This window comes from Melozone crissalis, unplaced genomic scaffold (genome assembly GCF_028551555.1).
Source record: "Melozone crissalis strain CALT ecotype California unplaced genomic scaffold, PUWL_Pcris_2 ptg000016l_1, whole genome shotgun sequence".
In the NCBI taxonomy this organism is placed as follows: domain Eukaryota; kingdom Metazoa; phylum Chordata; class Aves; order Passeriformes; family Passerellidae; genus Melozone; species Melozone crissalis.
This window is the reverse complement of record NW_026535794.1, coordinates 52,031,957-52,051,766: the sequence shown is the minus strand read 5'-3', so window position 1 is coordinate 52,051,766 and position 19,810 is coordinate 52,031,957. Positions and strand designations below refer to the sequence as shown.

Here is a 19,810-nt window from a genome sequence, read left to right as displayed (position 1 = left end):
ACCATATCTGTTTTCCATTATAGCATCTTTGAAGGTAGGGCGAGGGAGGGAAGAAATAAAGTGTCTTATTAATGCTGTATAGACAGCTCATCCTATTGGAAACTTCTCCCTTCTTCTCCTAAGGAAGGATAACTCACACAAAGACTTTACTGCACTGGAGAGTGATGAGATCTATTAGCAAGGGCAGTGAAGGCAGCTGAAATATTCACTTCTTTCTGAAACTGTAACTGAAGTCAAGGAATCAACTGCTTTTGACATTAGTAGGAACAGGACTTCTGTCTCAAGTGCCTGTGGCTGCAAATAAAAGCAAATGCTGTAAAATATCTGAATAAATACCTTGGTATCAAACATTAGTTGATTAATTACTTCCTCATGAACCTACTGAAAAGAATTAAAATTCTGAGTGACAAAAATGTAATTTATTTTTGGCCCAAGCCATCAGTATTTGTTTACATTTCCAAAGTTTTTACATTAGAGATTTTGACAAGGTTGCAGCCTGTACATTCAGAGGCTATCCATAGCACAGGAGCACAGGAGAGGGTTAACTTTCAAACGTGTCAATAAAATCCATTTCACAAGTCTTACGGTCTAAATAATATCAGTGGGCAATGAACTGGAATTCACACTCATTTGGAACTTTAATAGATTAAACTCCAACAGAAAGTTGGCAGATAAAAAAAGCTGAGATTGAAAAATGACTCCTAACATTCAGGATTCATTTTACTGCATTCCTCCAAAGAATTCTTACCCAAGGGAAGTGTTACTTGGGAAGGTGTTGCTGTTTGGGGTTTGTCTGGATAAGCATTTTTGTGGAAACCTGAGATTCTACCATGATGCAAATTAGCGATTCATGCTCCTACACAAGCTGACATCCAGAATGGAATGCCAGCTCATCATCCACAGCCCACCATACTTTAAGGAGATAGGCACCAAGCCAAGATTTAATGAAGTCATGGAAAAGCTAACCAATGGTTACAAGACTTCCAGTCTTTTGCCAACAAGGGTTCAAAGAAGACTGATCCACCTCTATCTTCTGAACAGAAATAATTCATACAAAAAAGAAGACAACCACATAGCTATACACAACCTTCACAACTAATGAAGGCTTTTGGCCTCTTTCCTTATCACACTCAAACACTCTACATAAGTCTTGAAACCATAAACTTTGATAATCATCAATACTTGAACAGATCTCAACAACCACCATGCACAAAAAGAAGACTCATGATATATGGATACTCACATCTTAGCATGAAAGGATCTCTTCCCAACTTTCATTTGTAAATCAGGAAAAGAAAGTCTGGGGACCTCAATTAGATAAACATGTATTTTTTTATGTGATTTGAGTAGGATTTTCCAAAGAATTGAAGGCAATGGAATCTGCCAATTTTAAATGGCATAACTTCTCCAGGCTACTGTGAAAAAATATTGCTTATGCTTACTTCTCCTTGGGTATATTGCAACTTCAAAATTTCTCCTGGAATGCTCAAATGTCATATTTGCCATGAAAATACAGTGTGTCAAACTTCACATTCAACTTCTCCCTCAGCTGCTTCCAGCATGGATTCAGAATGCCTTTTTGAAACAAAATAAGCCTGTGCTACAGCATTATCAATAGACAGAAACAACATCCCAAACAAACATTGCTTTAATACAAGTAAATTAATGGTTGGTTTTCAGTCCGTAGTGGACATTGTGGCAATTTGTTTATTTTAGCACTGTATCTCAAATGCTGAGTGAACAGGAAGATACCCCAGAAACATATCATCACAGTATTGGCTGCTCAGAACATGGATGCTTCAAACTTGATTGTGATGCCAGATGCTCCTTTCCACTGTTTCTGTCAGTCTGGAAACATTTGGAATTTCAGACATATTACAAGCAGGGTAAGTACTTGCAGTATGACTTGAAACACAATTCTGATTCTGGTGATGAATCACAAACAGAAAATTAGGTATCACATGAGAACTAGACTTAGAAAAATCTCTGAAGTGACCTAAAGAAACATGCAGCTAAACAATCACTCCTCCATGTTCAGAGAGCGGAGCTCTTCCACAGAGAAGTCAAGACTCAGTGCCCTCCCACAAATCTATATTCCACTTCCACATCCTACTTTTTCTAGATTCCTTTGGGCAAGGCCAATAGCTCCTAACTGATTGTAGAAAAATAAATCACTGAACTCCCAAGGGAGCAGACTCAAATGACTTTTGATCTTTTCACATGGAGGGGTTTCCTAAACCAAAGCTCATAATTCTTCAGTCTGTATCAGAGGGGTTTTGACACTAATGAGAGCATTATTTGTCACCATTCTCTGATCCTAAGACTTCAGCATGAAATTATCAAATCCACTGATATTCAGCATCTACTAGGGCTAAAAATGACTTTTACCTCCCACCTGAATGTCTACAGTGGCTTTGCCCTTTCAGTAAGAAAAACCAACACTGACACAAGTTCCTAATTTCCAGGTTCAACAACTGTGTCTATGAATGAAGGAAAACACACCATTAGGCCCCCTTCAGACCACTGTACTAATTAATGGGAAACAGTGATATTCTTCTTTTATAATACAAGGCTAGGAAAAGTATTACAAACAAACTAGAAGAAGATTAATAGGCTTTGAACAGCCTAAACCACTCGGAACAAAATCTTTTATAATTTCTTTTTAGCAGTGCTTTTTCAGTTTGGAGGCAAGGATTGTGCCATTGTTCTGGACCTGGGAAGGGGCCAGATACTTCTTTACTGCAAACACAACAGAAAAAATGTAAATTTGTTGCCCTGAAGTGTCTCCAAGATCCTTTTCCCCAACCTTTTATGGCAAGTAATATGGATTATCAACTACAGCATCCTGCACTACCTTCATAAAGGAGTGGCCTAGATAGTTTGATGCTACTGCACCAGCATGATCAAAGGTTCAGTGTGCAGTTATTCATGCTATTATAAGCAGTGCCAGTAGGATAAGATAGTATACTCACAAAAGAAAAAAAGGCCTCACACACACAAAAAAAGGCCAAACAAAAAACCTCAAAGCCCCCACAAAAAAATCTTCCCCCACAACCCTGCTAAGACTTGCAGCAGACTTTAAAAATTTTTTCACACCTCTAAATTTAATATCTGAAAGAGAACAGCAGCAGCATGCCCTTGCAATATAAAAGAAAACTGTTTTAGTAAAGATTTATTATGCTAATAACACTAGAGCCTCCCTATTGTCCCACACATTTTTAAAAAGGACATTGTGTATGTATATTCAAATTGCCAGAGATGAACAGTGGGTCACAAACAAAACTTAAAATGTTGAACTGTGACAGCCAAATTGATGGTACATTTATTATTTCTACCCTTCCTTATGCATTTTGGCATAGTCAGTTCTGCTGCCAAAGCATTTCTAGAAGGTGAATATAAAGGATGTGAAGCACTATAGTCACTAATGAAATATGAGTGATGCATTAATGCTCACTCAAATCTATAGAGCTAAAGAAAAAACAATAAAAATTAAATGCATGATTTAGAAGTTATCTTAAACACTAAACAGATCCTAAATTCACCAAGGAAAGCAGACTTCACAAATCACTGCTAAGAGCAATCTCCCTTCCAGACAAAAGGTCAGCCCTGGATGCCTTGTTAATATGTATCTGGGTTTTACAAAGTCCTAATGAGAATGGTGCTCGCTGACAAAGGTGCATAGGCCTACAGAAAAAGAGGTGGTCAAGGAAAACCACAACCACAGCATGTTCAGAATTAGATGATAGCTTTGCAGTCTCCAGGGCTTTACCCTTATTGTCCCTCTCCTGTTGCTAAATAGACAAAGAAAGTTTGACACGGCTAATGGGAAAGACTTGAGAGTAGAAGACAACACTGAGATTAAATAGAGCAGACTAACTATAGACTCCCACAGAATTTACTTTCCTCTTTATTTTTTTGCACTACACTGGCAAAGAAAAGAAAATAACCCGACATCTGGGCTCCTATTCAGGCCTCCACACCTCCTCAATTTTATGTACCTAGATATAGGTATATATCTAGGTACATAGATACCTAGATATATCTAAATTTCTATGGCAATCCAGAAGACAACTCAGATCTCTGTCCATTGACTGAGGAAAATACTGGCATCAACCTAGGAAACTAATAAATTTCAGCTAAATATCCCCAGTTAAGAGAGATATAACTGGAGGACCCAGTGCACTACTACTTAAGCAACTTTAAACCTTGTCAGTGTGAGATTAAGTGGACAATTACTATGGCTCATGCACCCTCTTATGTTTCCTCAGCTCCTTCAGGAAGCAAAGAGAAAGGTTCACAAAAATTTTAAAAAAAAGGGAAACTGTTGCTTTTGCCAAACAGTTGATAAGATCAGAGTTATTAATATAATACCAGCAAGAACAATGTATAGACAGATTTGAAGAACCAGTTTACTTCCTTAATATGTTAATATTCTCAGGAATTAAAATTGGCTACAATCCCACTTGTTCTGACCTTTCTTCCTCCCTAAAAATGATGGATTATACAGTAATTCTATATGTACTTGAACATGTTGCTCAATCTTCCCCTTCTGTCCATGTCTTTTTTCACTTTCTGTTCCCACCATAACTTCTATAACAGTTATTCAATTTTGGAAAAAAAAAAATCAAAAAGCACAGTCACTGAATCTCTGAATAAACATGGAAGTGAACAAAACCAGACAGTTCTCTAAGATTTTCAGAGGGTTCAACCTGCTCAAAGTTCTTTGTAAGACTACTACTGCCCGAAGATTCTTCTGATGGTCTAAATCCTTTCCTGCAATGTAAATACACCTTTTGATACCTTAAGACAGCCTTGCATGTATTTGTCAAAAAGATTACACAGCTCAGTTAAACAGAGTTGACACATGATCTATGCCATGCTAAGGGCAATTCATTTGACAATGACCAAATGTTGTGGCTTCTTGAGCACATTTTCCTGATATTAATCACTTTCTCTAGAAACCTCATCAGCAATCACTTTCCAGATCTGTAATTACTACACATCTTTTTAGCAATGAAAAGATTTAAGTCTGAATGACCACAGAGAGGCCTTCAAATGCAGCATCCACCATAGAGAACATGATTTTTCACATTTACTTAAAACTGGGATAGGAAGAAAATAACTGTAAAAATTAGAAAGAAATAATTTCTACACTACTTTTGTGATACAGGCTTATCTATAAAATTCTTCTGACTGCTAAAATTCTTCAGGTTTGGAAGTTTTTAAAGAATAAGAAACTTGACTGCACTTCTGCTTTGTAAAGGTTTATTCATAGTCATGATCTGTGTAAGGAATAAGGGACTTAATATTTATCCTCCTAGGAATGGAAGGTATAATTCTCGCTCCCTTTATCTTGGATTAGCTGCCAAGACAGTAAGTGGACTGTTCAAACATTCAGTGCTTTCATTGGTTTCAAATCAAGATGAAACATAGGCCAAGCTGTTAAGATGTGCCACATGAGTGCATGTCTCAGCTGCTCAGTGCTCAGCTTCCCTCCCAGCCCTGGATGGGTAAAAGGGAAGGTTAGGAAACCAGAGTCCACTTAAGGTGGCAATTTAGGCATCCAAAACCAAGAGATAATCAAAGTATTTTACTTCTGGTATGATTTGGGCTCACACTGCACTTACACCACTTTTGCCTTGTACCTCAAAGGACTTCAAAATCCAATGGACCCACTTTAATCCTGTACTAAAATATGAGCTTGTTGTTTTGTTGAAGCATATATTTTCACAGGCTAAATAACTTATTCAATTCTTTGTAAAAATCTGAAGTTTATTAGCAATGTACAGAATTACCATATCCCTAAGTTAATTTTAGGTCATTGTGACAGCATGTTACAAGTTTGTGTTCTTACTTAGGGCACTTATGTTGCCAAATAGGTTAGTCTAAAGGCATTCTGAGCCTTTCTAATTCTTGCATTTCAAAATGCTTAGGGTCTCTTCAAAGACTTGCAGTGAAAAATCAGCCCCTCTTTTTCTTTTTCCCCTCAAAAGAAATAATAATATTTCAAGTGTGCTGTTCTGTTACTATCCAGTTTAACCTGGCAATCATTCAGTCATAGCTTATTACACCTCACAAAACACCAAGGTGATACTATGGACAACTATAGGCTTCTGGAAGCCAGGGCCTAAAGCTAAGGGTTTGTTGTAGGTAACATCAAGAAGCTTGAAAGAAAAAGTGTATGTTCAGACAAGGAAAAACTTAGTTACCTGCTTAATGACTTCCTCTGCCAGAAACAGAACTCCCAATGAGCCAGACCTTGGGCTCTGAACATAAGCAGCAAAGGTTTGAAGGAGCTGGAGGTTTTCAAAAGAAAATCCAACAGAATGATACTCATACTCCAAAGTATCAAATTATTTCAGTGCTAATGATGCTGACATTGAACCAACATTGATTCTTGTGGTTACACCTTATCCAGGACATCCAAGTTAACATTAAGGTTTATTTCAGTGAAAATAGAGGGAGGCCCTCTTTAAAGAAAGAATTTTATGGAGGTCTGAACAAAATTAATTCAAAGTAACTAAGGGAATATTGATATCAAGAGCTTATACATCAGGCTGTGCTAGTCATAAAGCTTCCAACAATGGAAGATGTTAATAAAACACCCGTAAAAATTATAGTTTGTCCCCATTATTTCTGAGGTCAGTGGAATTTTCCCCAATGAAAAACCTACGACAATGTTTTGCTTCTTTTCCAATGTGATTCACTGTAGATGAAACTAAAGACAGGCTGATATACAGCACCATTGTCTTTTCAGAGTATCAGATGAAGAGTTGTTAACTTGCAAGAAAAAATGATGTTAACAGCCACAATACTTGTTCCACTTCTATGTGCTACATTTTTGGCTAACATCTAACCAAATACACATTAAATAAAATAATCCTACTATGCTGTTTTATAAATGTAAATGCACAGATTGTTTTAGTAGCACATTCATATAATGGTGAAATTTACCAAAACAGCCTACTTTACAAAAGAGAAGAGACAATGAGTAGAGCAGAAAAGATATCTATTTTATGACTATATGAATTTACAGTTCAATTTTAATACTTGATAACATGGGTGAGCAAGACAGCATGTATACCGTTCAAATGAGAAAATCAGCAGGCCAACATCCATTTTCTCAAACTACTGCTGTCCCTTCAGGCACTGAACACAATGAAGGACACACTCCATCAGTTAAGTAGCTAATAAATACTAGCATAGTCTCAACATATTACAGAAGAGTTAAACTGTTCACTGGGTGAGTTAGTCATAATTGCAGTCAGGGTAATAAAAAAATAAAAACTTTTAAAATTCAAAATCTGGAAATACAAAAGACCCAGGCAAATTAAGAAGAAAAAATCCACTTTTGAAAAGCAGTCACCATTTGAAATCACCACTGGATCAAGGTGAGCCTCTTGTACCACTGTGGGCTTCTTGGGATTTTTTTTTCTTTTGTTTTCCTTTTTTTTTATTTTTAATTTCCTTATTATTAAAAAAATGTTTTTCTGCCCTAAGGCAACCCAGGAGTAAGAGAAAAAGGAAGACTATAAAACAATGGTTTGATCCAAAGGCCATCAGAGCCAGTGAGAAGACCCTGACACAACCCTAGATAACATCCATATTTTACAAGACCTTAACACTTCACCCTAGTAATGGATTCATGCTAAACTCTAGCTGTGAAAATAATACTTTTGCCCTGTAGTAACTCCCAGAGAAACAATGTTTTATATACTTTTCTCTGTGTAGCTTGAGGCAGTGAAAATCTAGGAGTTCCTTTTATGGGATTAAAAGCCTGCTCCTTTCTGACACAGGCCTTACTTATGCTAACTTCATGCATTCACCTCTGCTCCTCGAGTTCATTCCCAGGACAATGGCTCTTCTTGAATCACTAACAAAATGAGCCATGAATAATCTTTTTTGCCTATTGTCTCATGCTTCTCTTTCTGCTTGGGGTGCTGCAAAGCACTCTCCTGACAGTATTTTCCAAAGCTCCTTCTTTCAACAGTCCTCTGGGAAACATCATGGTAACCAGATATATAGCACGATGCTATCAAAGCCCTCCATACAGCAAATCTTGTAACAATAGAACTCCCCTAATGGGATTTGCATCCTGGCTTCGTAGAAAAGGCACTGTAATAACCTCCCATTTTTTCCTTGTGCTGTAATCATCTGTTATGCTTCTCACTAGTACTTCAAAGTAATTCTCTATTGTTCTGTTACTCTGAACTTCAGCTCAGCAGGGTTTAGTTTTTCAAAGCATCACAGAGGGGAATCTTAATTATTCTATTTTTTTTTTTAATTTTCAAACAAAATCTCAAATCCATAAAACAAACAAAAAATTATTTTAGATCTCAGAATTTCCTCCTGCTGGATTTGCACAGAATTAAAATCAGCAACAAAGCATATTCAGCTGACTACGTTTCAAAATTTATCTAGAGACCTCATTCTGTCACAGCTTCTACTATGGTGAAGGAACTTGATCCATGCAAAAGGCCCAGAAGATCAGCTCTGTCCTCAGCTTTGCCAATAACTATCTAAACATTCTCAAAAAACACCTACCTTTTAAATTGGCCACACACCTAAGCTATGTTGCTCAAGATCCCAAATTCCAAACCAGAAAGGCACTAACAATATATATGTCACAAATAGAATAATTTTATCATATTTCTGGAGTTTTAAGCTTTGTTTTCTAAAGATAAATTTAAGCTTCCAGTTCACCACTGAAAATCTAGTAGCTATCAAGCTTATATACAGAGTCATAGGCAAAGCACAGTTTACAAAAGCTCTTTTCCCAAAATCCCTTCTTCTAGTGCAAATTACTGCATGTCCTAAGATCCAGATCCTACTTCACACCTTGAGTCCTGGTCCAGTTTTGCCTTGTCTCATTTGAAAAAAGACACTTGGGTGCTGGAGCATGTCCAGAGAAGGGCTACAAGACTGGGGAAGGGTCTGGAACACAAGCCCTGTGAGGAGGAGTTGAGGGAGCTGGGGTTGTTTAGCCTGGAAAAGAGGAGATTCAAGGGAGACCTCATCCCTCTTTACAGCTGCCTAAAAGCAGGTTGGAGCCAGGTGAAGATCAGCCTCTTTCCCCAGGTAACAAGTCACCAGATAAGAGGATGTAACCTCAGACAGCTCCAGGGAAAGTTCAGGCTGGACATCAGAAGGAATTTCTTCACTAAAAGGATTGTTAAATACTGGAATGGGCTGCCTAGGGAAGTGGTAAGGTCACAGTCCCTGGAGATGTACAAGAAACAACTGGATGTGGCACATAGTGCCATGTGACAGGTGGTGATCAATCAAAGGCTGGACTCTATGATCTCAGAGGTCTTTTCCAGCTGATTCTGTGGTTCATGTCCAAGCTTAAGGCATGGTGCTAGCCAGTCCTAGAGAGGGCCAGATTTTCTTGTTCCTAAAGAATATCATAGATTCCCTACCCTTAAAAAGATTTGAAACAACTTCTCTCAGACTCCTGTAGTTGAAGGACCCCTGTAGCCGAAGGGCCTAACTCACATACAATCCAACAACAGGCACATCACCATAACAAAATGTTGTTTAAATCTAAATTAAGTGTCACAGAACATCAAATTTAAGTTATAAAGTACAAACTAGAAATTATATTCCTGTTTTGATTCAAATGTGGAAAAAATTAACTTCATTTTGACGTTTTAGAAGTCTAATAGAGCAGAGTCCCTCTGCTCTCAGTGGAGAACAGTGTAGTTTAGCTGAGGCCAGCAGTAAGAGTTACTGCTAGTCTGGATGCCTGCTAGGAAGTGCAATAAAGCATACAGGTCCATGTGACATCCCAATCACCATTTTTATGAACATTTTCCTATTTATTAATAGTAGCTGCTCTGAATTCCCTCAAGTTTTATGCCAACTGCCAATTCTGGGTCCAGTACAAATCTGAGATATAATTCAAGCAAGTTCAGCTAGAAATGAAAATAAAAGGTGAGAAAAAAGCTCACCATATGCCAACAAGGCAAGCTCATTGGATGACAGGTAAAAGGGCAAGTGAATGGCTGCACATACTAATAATTCTGCAAGTGTAGTCTTTAGGGGTTGAACTCACCTAAAGGAAAAGGTATTAGTCATAGAGAAGAAAAAAATAGTACCAGGGAAAGTCAGCTTATTTCCCCTCCTCTTATTAAACTACAATATCTTTTCTTCAGACATTAAAACTGTTCCAACTGATCTGTTACCTTCCCCTCTGTACATCTGAACTGATACCTGAACTTTGTATTGCTACTTAAATCTTATTTCCCTCTTAAACCTCAATTGAAGACATTAAAAATATCAACCACCAATTATATATCAATCACTGCAGACAAAAGCATATGGAACATAAAATGTATTGCAGCATGTGGCATTCAAAGACAGATGACTTGGAAATCGTTCATACAAATCAGCACCTTTTCTGATCTGATTGTTTAGTTAGGAGAGATATCTGGAAATGCACAGTCACCTCTAGGTGCTAACCAACCATTCATTATTGGCATTTTCAGTAAAGAGTAGGCTGGCCTTGACAGGAAAGTTGCCTGACATGCAACACACGATTTGGAATGCAACAGATGCTTTGATTGAGCAGTTCCAATATGGGTATTGATAGAGAAAACTCAGTTTATGGATAAGCCATCACAACATAAATAGTCTAAGAAAATACCATTTGAAGACACTTTCACAGAGTTTGGATTTGACTTACTACACTGCTGCCATTGAAGAATGCTTTCTGTTATCTCACTACATAGACCTCACATACAATCTAGAGCTGGAGCCTCCAGGATGAGCAACATTCCTCTTTCTGGAGTTCCTCCCTTTTCATGATCTACAAGGTGCCATAAAATGCCCATACACTATGCATATGAAGTGGCTGGTCATGTTGTCTGCAGAGCAGCACAAGATGATGCAGATAGACCCCAAATTCCTTCACTGGAAAGAATTGTCTATGGAAGGGACTGTTTAGGGATGTGCACCTGAAGGATATTTTTGCAGCATGGTTTCATAGATATCTGCTATCTGTTGACTTGTCCAACATTAAATACACCTCCCACAAGTCAGGATTCAGTCAGCCCCTTCCAAAGGAATGATGGTAGCTTATTGTAATACATTAGTCAAGGACATTTGGTAGTAAGAATGGCTAATATTTGAAGTTGTTCGACATGTTTTGTTTGATGAAAAGCTTTCATGCAAAGTATTTATTTGTGGAAAGAAATCACAATCCTTTTGAGGAAGGCACAGTGGCCAATGTATGACAACCATTGTGAGAACTAAAAAATACATATGGACACATTTTCCTACTGTAAAGCCCAACATCATCAGGTTGCTATAGAATGTTGTCATTTCACTCTGTCTTTAAATAATAATCTTATTTTCCAGAGCATAACTCCTTGTTCTTTAGAGCTGTCAGTGTCAACATTTAAGAGTGGAAAGCACTCTGCAATGTATAGCCATTTAACATCCTATCATAAAGCAGAGACATAAAGAGATTTTGGATCATTTGAGTAGCATCACATTGTAGGGGTAATGTTTTCAGAAACAAGAAACAATTTTCAGATCCTGAACTTAAGGCAAATTTCACTGAGGTGATTTCTCAGCACTTCAAATATTCTGCCTCTTCCCTAGGGAGACATCAAAAAGTCAGAGCACTCAGCACTAGACATAGCTGTAATTCTTGGCATAAGTATGTCATTGCATTTCTGATTAAAGAGATTTTTAAAAGCAGAATCAAAGTCTCAGGAACTTTCATTTACTCCCCAGAAAGCCCATTCTGTTTTCAGCCACTAAAACCTGGGCTTTTGTACTTTTCAAACTTAACATAAAGACAGCTTCAGACTTTCAACTCACAGTCAATTTTGTGAAAGATATATTTACATTTGAAATCACTTGAGAAGTAGCCCCAGAGACTAATTCAAACTGGATTTTTTCACAACTATATTTTTTCTATTAAATAGGATTCAAACCAGGAGCTAGAAATTTTGCATAAGCAGGGATTTAGGATGCATGACAGTGTTGTTAAGGTAAGGCCTACTGGATCTAGTCTTCCTTATAGAAAACTCACAGACAGAAAAGTGTGCAGCTTTGAGAAAAGCAGGGTCCTGACTCTTTGACACATTTTCCACATTACCTCCTATTCCCCTTCACTAATCTATTCTCTTTAATTTCTCTTGCCATTTGGTTTTTCCCCTTCTCACAATATGCAGCCCAATAAATCCTTCAGGGAACAACCAGTGTTGTCTGCCATATTAGTCTTCATCCTACTTTTGCAAACTGTCCCTTCTCCAGCATTTCCTCCCTCCTGCTTTTAGGACAGCACTAAAACTGCATGACTGTACCAAACAAGTGAACATATTCTAGACTGATTCACTACAGTCATGATATACAATAGACTAAAATCATATAGTCCTTAGCTTGTACTCCTTCACTATTGTCACTTACCCAGCTTGTATGGCAAGAATGGTAAAAGAGGTCTCTTGGAAGTGATGAAATCTGGTTTTAGTGTCCTTCACAAAGCACAAGGAAGGAAGTTCATGCAAACTTGTACTGACTGAAATAGTTCTTTAGAAAGTATGTCAGTAAAAATAGATTTCATAAATGTGTGTAATAAGACAAAGGTTAATTAGCTGAAACCACTTTTTCTCAAGGTCAAGAGGAGTTACACCTGGGATAATTTTAGCCTAGAATAGCCACTTACTGATGTGATTTTTTTTTTTTTAACTTAGGACATCTCACTTTTTACTTGACAATAAAGTGACATGACTAACACAAGAAGTTATTTTGATGGGTGTCATAGGGTAACTTTATGATACTTGTATCATTTGCTTTCCTCCCAAATTTGCCCTAAATCAGGACAATAGGACCCAACTACTTGAAAATAACACATTTCAGCATTCTGTACTGAGTATAACAACCCAAGATTCCTGTAACTCAGAGAAGTGGGACAATATTTTATCTTATTTTTCCTTTGCATTTTTCTCTCCCTTTCTCTGCAAGTTTGTGTAGCTAGCAATATTCTGTGGATTAAGAGCCCCATTATTTCCTTCTCATCTCTCCTTTATGATATCTCAAGCATACACAGCTGGTCATCAAGCATTGTTCCTAAGGATGAATCCTTCAGAACCTCTTTCAGTTCACATACCAAACCTCCAGGTTCTTGCAGTTCTGCAACAGTCCCTGTGCTAACAATCCCTCCTCCAGAGGCAGCATCCAGAAAACTGCTGACACCTAAAGTAGTCCACTAGCACTGTAAGCCAGGCATTACCAAAACCTTGTCCTGGGTTCACTAAGGTTTGCTGCAGCTGAGATGCTTTGAAGAAAAACATTTCATGTTTACCATCTAACCACCTACATCTGCCATTTTACTGACAAAATACCTACCTATTTCTTAAAGTAATCTGCCAGCAAAAGTCATAAGTAAGAACACTGTGCCCCATGGTTTGAGCAAATGAGGAAGCCTTAAAGTTTAAAAAAAAAAACAACTTTAAAGACTTAATATTCTAAAGGACAGACAAAACAAAAGTCTGATCAACGAAATACAGCACTAAAGCAACACAGGCAAGGTACTACGAGACACTAAATACTGCCATTCAGAAACTGTGCATGTCTGGTTCAATGTCTCTTTTTTTTAACCCCAATCCTGAAAACAGGAAAGGTGGGACATAGAAATAAGATCAAATGCTTCACTCCTTGTCTATTTAATACAAAGCAGGTATTTGTGTTAGTGTTTCAGTGCATCTTTTAAAATGAAAAAAATATGTAGAATCGCATCTATAAAATAACTGGACAACCCTTCCACTGAGTGCTTGTTACTTTCTTGCTGATTATGCAAATGAAAGTGAATCTGTTTGGGGTACAGCACTTGTTCAGATGCTTTGAATCATCTTGTACAACTATCTTCCTTTTTTTATCACTCCTCTGGCTATGCGGGTACCTAATTTGGGCTTACTGGAATTAAGTACTACGACTATATCCAGCTCACTTCATCCCTTATTTCAATTCCTTTTAACTGTACAGCTACCCCCTGCCAGCCCTTCTGCCTATGGTGCAACCAAATAGCTCTATCTGCTCCAGTCAGTTAAGAGGAATCTCTCTGCAAGGTTCCCATCCTGAGAATAAGTTAGAGACAGTTCCTGTGGCTTTTCAGAAAGCTTCTGAAGGACTACATTCCTGCATGGAGGAATTAATAGCTCCAAGCTTGTAAAGATTTACATATCGCCACAAAATGTCAGCAAATCTGAAGCTATCATACCAGAGATGATGATTAGCACTGTGCCTATTTAACAAAGGAGTAGTGAAATCTGATTTGCATATTTCTGACAAGCACGCAAATTCCCCACCGCTTTCACAACTTAGTATCTACACGGTTCATTTTATTTTGATTAAATTTAACACTTTTCACTGATGACCTTTAAAGAAGTGCTCACTTCCAGAATCTTCAATGCACCATTGATCTCCTACACTTTGTCAGCAAAACAATGATTGTTCCTAAGAAGCCTCTGAAAAGCTACAGTCTTACACAGATCAGTGCACAAAGTTCCCTCTGACGTGTGCAATGCAAGGAGGCAGAATTTGCATAATCAGCTCATTCGCTGCATTCAGCAACAAGGGACATACTCTGCCAGTTCACAGCCTCACCAGAAGGCTGCTCTAGTAAAGAGGAAATCACCACACTGCAATTCAACAGACATGAAGTACATTAGCTGGGTAACAGCTAAGAAAATAAGCAAATGAAGATGTATGTAAGTTATTATTACCTCTGTTCCACAGACAATGGAAATGATCTTTGTTCAAAGGCTGGTTCAGAATCAGAAGGCAAAACTTCAGGTTCCCTGTAAGATAAATGTTGGCTCTCATTAGCAAGAATATTGATTTTTTTTTTTGTCCTTTTTTTTAAATTTTATTTTTGCCAGATGCATTTTAGTCCAACCACATCAGACTAACTCCACTAATACTCAGGTATTACCACTTGCTTCTCAGGTTTTACCACTGCCAGATTGAAAAACTGTCAGAACTTCGTAAGATACCTTTTACTAGGCAGGGTTTTGCTACATGCTTAATTTATAAGTGACTTTTACTTACTGAAGGCCATCCTCAACAGGACCCCACATCTATACAGCTCTCTCATTTCATCTTCCACTTGCTACTGCTGCCTGGATGCAGCAATTACTGATATGTGCTTACCCTGGTCTCTGTTAATGGGGAAGGCTGGAGGAGACTCCATATAAGATGTCTCTAACCTATACCCAATATTCCACCCTCCTGGAGGATGCAGAACTCTGGCTGCCCTCAGCGGCTTCTGTGCCTGTGTTTCCTTATCATGTATAAGCTCTAATTGTGGTAGATACTCTACAAATACAGAATGAAAGGCCGTGACCCAGGAGCTTAAAATCAAAAGCTAGTAAAAGCAAAAGTGTACTTTAGCCTGTGTTATCTAGGTGATACTGCAGACTAAAAATCTCAGTGGATTTACCAGCCCAACTTAATTGAGCTCATAAAGCCTCCTGTCCCTGTAAACGTGCATGCTGAAGGTCGATAATAAACCTGCAGTTAGAAAAGCCTTAAAAGAAAGGAAGGATGCATGATATGACACACTTTGAATTCAAAGAATAAATACGTAAATCTTTGACAGCTGCCTGCCGTGGGATTTGCATTATTTCACTTCCTAATTATCTTGCCAATCATATAGGAATACAAGTTTCCCCTGGAGCTTGATATCCTTAGGCAATCAAGTTAATGAATAATATTTGGTCATGTGAAGCCACTGTAATTGAAAAAAGAAATCCTCTATCACTAGAAAGTCTTTTGAGAAGATCCAGTACAGCAGGAGGCAGAAGGCTACAGCAGAAGCCTGTGGCCTAAGCCATATCATGTTATTGAGGAAAATAGAGCTGGTCAAAATGCTGAAGTTGAAAGAACATACAGGGATGGGAATTGGAAGGGGCAGTCTTTAAAATAATTATTTAAATGCCTTATTAGGAGAACAAAGTGAAGGTTAGCAGACTGGGATACCACTATCCTGCCTCTTCGGCGCCTTTCCCTTTGAGTGATTTAGGGTTTTCCTCCCTACTGACCCATTTGAGGCCTCAGTTTCCTTAAACAGAAGTAACAGTACTGTCCTCCTTCAGAAGAATCAAGAGAAATAGAAATGAAGACCAAGATGATTTTTACTCCAGTGAAAATTCTACATGACTATCATAGCTATCTTCTACATGATTATCATAGCCTGGTGCTTTCAAATACCCTCCCTCAAGCCTTCTGCTTCCATCTTTGCTGACACTGTCCTCACTTCCATTTAATCCATGTATATATATGGGAATAAATTTTCATAGGGAGAGGTGGAAAGACCAAGTAAACAAAGGAAAGCGAGAAAAGTTTTTTCTGTGCGCAGTTTTGCCTTGTCCTTGAACTTTAAGGGAAAGGTAGAAAACAATACATTCAAACTAAGTGCCAATTTCCAGCTGCCTCACAAAATGGGACCTCAGCAGCAGATCTCCTAATGATTGTTAAGTGAGAAAGGCTGCCAACTCCTTGTATTAAACATAATCATCTAGTGATGCTCTCTGTTGAAAAGAGCCAGCAAATATCCCAGGTTCTCTTACTGGTACAGTAATACAAAGCAGGCACGGGTGCTGTAAGCCTATTCTTGCTGCTGAATCACAAAAGGCATTTCTGTGCCTGTTTTAAACCCTTAAACCATTTCAGCATATGATTTCAGCTTTTCTTTTTGCACATCAGAAGTACTCTTGTTATATATATTAGGGTACATTCTTGAAGCCAAGGCCTGGCTGTAGGTGTGTACACTGAGATTTCAGAGGCTGATTTTCAGAGATGACACTTCCAAGAGCTTCCAGTGAGGCCCATAAGAGCTGCTGGGCCTTACACATTCAGTTGTTGCAAAGAATTGCCCACATCACAATCAGTTAGGAGATGGGGGCAGGAGGGGTGTCTTTAGGGTTCGTTGCTGTTTGAGTTTTTTAAAGGGCAGTTATAGGCTGAAAAAGTAGAGAAATGGAAATTATTGTTTCACCTGCTTTTAGAGAAGTGAACACTCCCGTCATTTCAAACCAGTCATTTCATACAATTAAGGCACAATAAAATGCTATGATTAATGGTATGATTAATGCTGACAAAATGAGCCTAAATGTCAATATTTTAATGGTGCCTGCTGAGTTAATATAAAGCTGCACACGAGGCTCAGTCCTTGGTAGATGTAAAACAGTAATAAAATTGGGCTGCAATAATTTACAACCATTGCCCTAAAAACTATTAATATATTGGGACATCTGATGGCAAAGACCACATCAACAGACAGAATATGCAACATTCATCACTCTGAGAAAAACTGATGAGAACTCACTGTGCCACTGCACTGAACACTCTACTGGCTATTCATTTGAAAACAAATCTACTTCAAGGCCATTTATCTTTAAAAGCCCCCAACAAATTAGGACATATCTATCTCCTGCACTGTCTACTCATCTATTTTTCACAAAGATAATTAGCACCCTGACCCAACTCTTACTGACATTGTGCTCTTTTGGACTAATGGAAAAGAGGTTTCCGTAAGCAAGAAATCACCAGCAATATCCCCAGATATGGATATCTCCACTAAAGAAACTTTTGTGAACGTTTTGCTAAAGGCAAAACAAGTTTCTCTCTTGCATAATTTCTTCCATTTTTAGTATAATTTTCTCTTTCATTATGTACTTTTGCAGTTCTTGCAGCCTGAGCAAATTCAACCATCTGCAGCAAAAGCAGAAAAGAATAAACTGCTCCCTACAAAACCTGCAGCTTTTTCTTGATATTTACATCAACACAGAGAACAAATGGCGTCAAGTCCGATGGTCAAAGTCCTCCTGTAGAAGAATTAAGGCCTGTGATGTACAGGCCTACAGAAAAGGAGGATGACTATAGGAAATTTTGACTTGCATTTAAGGAATCAAATTCTCTCCCCGTCTTGTTTTTCTATTTGATGCTTATAAACCTTGTGGTCTTACAGGCATAACTTAGTGAGTAAGAATGAACATGGGCACAACTATGTGAACAGGCAGTTACATGAAAAAATACAGCTAAAAAATCTTCTAGCAGACTTGGAAAATCCTAATCTTTGAGTAAAGCTGGATCACTTTTATTCCCGTTGGAAACCTTTCCTAAGTTACAAATCAGTCCATCAATCAATCAATCAACAATGCCTACAAGTTTCTACACTGGCATCATCACCTCATCCTTACTGAATATTTTTTTATTTTTCTTCTTTCCAAAATTATTTAGCTGAACTTCTTTAATGAAACTTCTCATGTTGCTTTGAAAAGGGCTTTTATCAAAAGTGTTGTGAACGTCCCTGGTAGCCTATGCAATGACTTTTTACCACATGGTAACTCACTCCAAACAATTCCAATATATCTTAGAGCACAGATTTGCTATTCTAAAAGCCTTCTTGGCTTCTCCCTGTCATATTGTATTTATCTAGCTATTTTATATTTACAATATCATTATGCATTTTTAATTGATTTTCCCTTTGCCCTGTGCCAGTCTTCAGGATGTGTGTCCATCACAAAGCATAGGTAAAAGACACATATTTTTAAAGACAACCTTTGCTCTAGTAGCCAATAAATTAATATATGCCACTTTGCCTCCTTTCAATGTTAGAATCATATCACTGAAGAGTTTTTCTGCATATTGCGAGGAAGTTGGCATTGAATTTTCTAAAGTGGGAAAAACACTTTCAATGCTTCAAACAAGAGGCCTTTGGGAAAGATCACTGCTATTCCCAGACTTTCTGACATGATGCAAGAGGGAATACACAATGTGGGGGACAGGCTGTGCTAAGATACAGGCATGCCTCAAGGTGCTGACAAAGTGTGACTTCAAATCCAGAGTTTCAGCCACACCAAAGTGGCTTCCACTAAACAATTAGTGTTTTGGGTTTGTTTCTTTGGTATTTGTGTTTTACTGTTTGCCTGAAGAGGAGCCATTCCTTTCCTTTCCAGTTATCTATCAAACATCAACAACGAAGGAGGCTCAGTGCTGAGGAAGAAGCAGGAAAGAGACAGGTAGTATAGGGGCAGAGCTGAAAGTTGGAAGATGGCTATAAGTTTCCAGAAAATTTGTGTACTGATAGAAATATATCTAAATACCCAAGATGCTAATCAAGATCCATTGAAAAGACACTGCAGTTATACACATTCCTGATCATATAGGTGGACATCCAAATATACAACAGGCTTCTGAGAGAAAAACCTCTGAATGATCTTACTGAAAATTTCTTCCTCCTCATGTTTCTGCTCTCACATCAGTCTACAGATACACCGTGATATATCAATATACCATAACAGCAAAAATAAAAAAAAAACCCACACCAAAACAAAAAACCCCACAAAAAATAGCTAAACAAAAAAACCCTAAGGAGACAAACACCCCCCCTCCACCCCGAAAAAAAAAAAAAAGGCCAAACACACAAAAAAAATTGTTTTTACTCAGAAAACACCTACCCCTCAGATTAATTTTAAATGAACAATCACTGCCCACTTAAATGCCAGGTATGTAGGAAGGGACAAGGCTATTTTTCACAGTTCCAAAACTGACTGATAAGAGAGGAGGAGAGAAACAGGCTGAGGCAGCTCTTGGGGCAGTTGATGTTCCTTCAACTGCACAAGAATTCACACCAAAATTGTGATTCTTAGAATTCCACATAAGTTAGATTTACTGGGAGCCTATCATAATAAACCCTTGAGAAAGCAGTTCATGAAACCAGCAAACATAACAAAACCACAGTGACAATCGATCTGGCTGTTGCTGCAGATCACCACAGCAAGATTACTGTGGGTTTTCA

General features: G+C 38.0%; 1 protein-coding gene across 2 annotated transcripts in view; it reads right to left on the bottom strand.

Moving 5' to 3' along the window:
• TPK1 (thiamin pyrophosphokinase 1) overlaps nt 1–19,810 on the bottom strand; it is a 302,876-nt gene that overhangs the window by 230,706 nt on the left and 52,360 nt on the right. The window contains exon 2 of one of the 2 annotated variants that reach the window (XM_054273950.1): nt 14,733–14,807. The exons of the other annotated variant lie outside the window; for it this stretch is intronic. Within the exon in view, the coding sequence (XP_054129925.1) occupies nt 14,733–14,807 (75 nt within the window). The remainder of the gene's footprint in view (nt 1–14,732; nt 14,808–19,810) is intronic. 2 annotated transcript variants of the gene reach the window in all.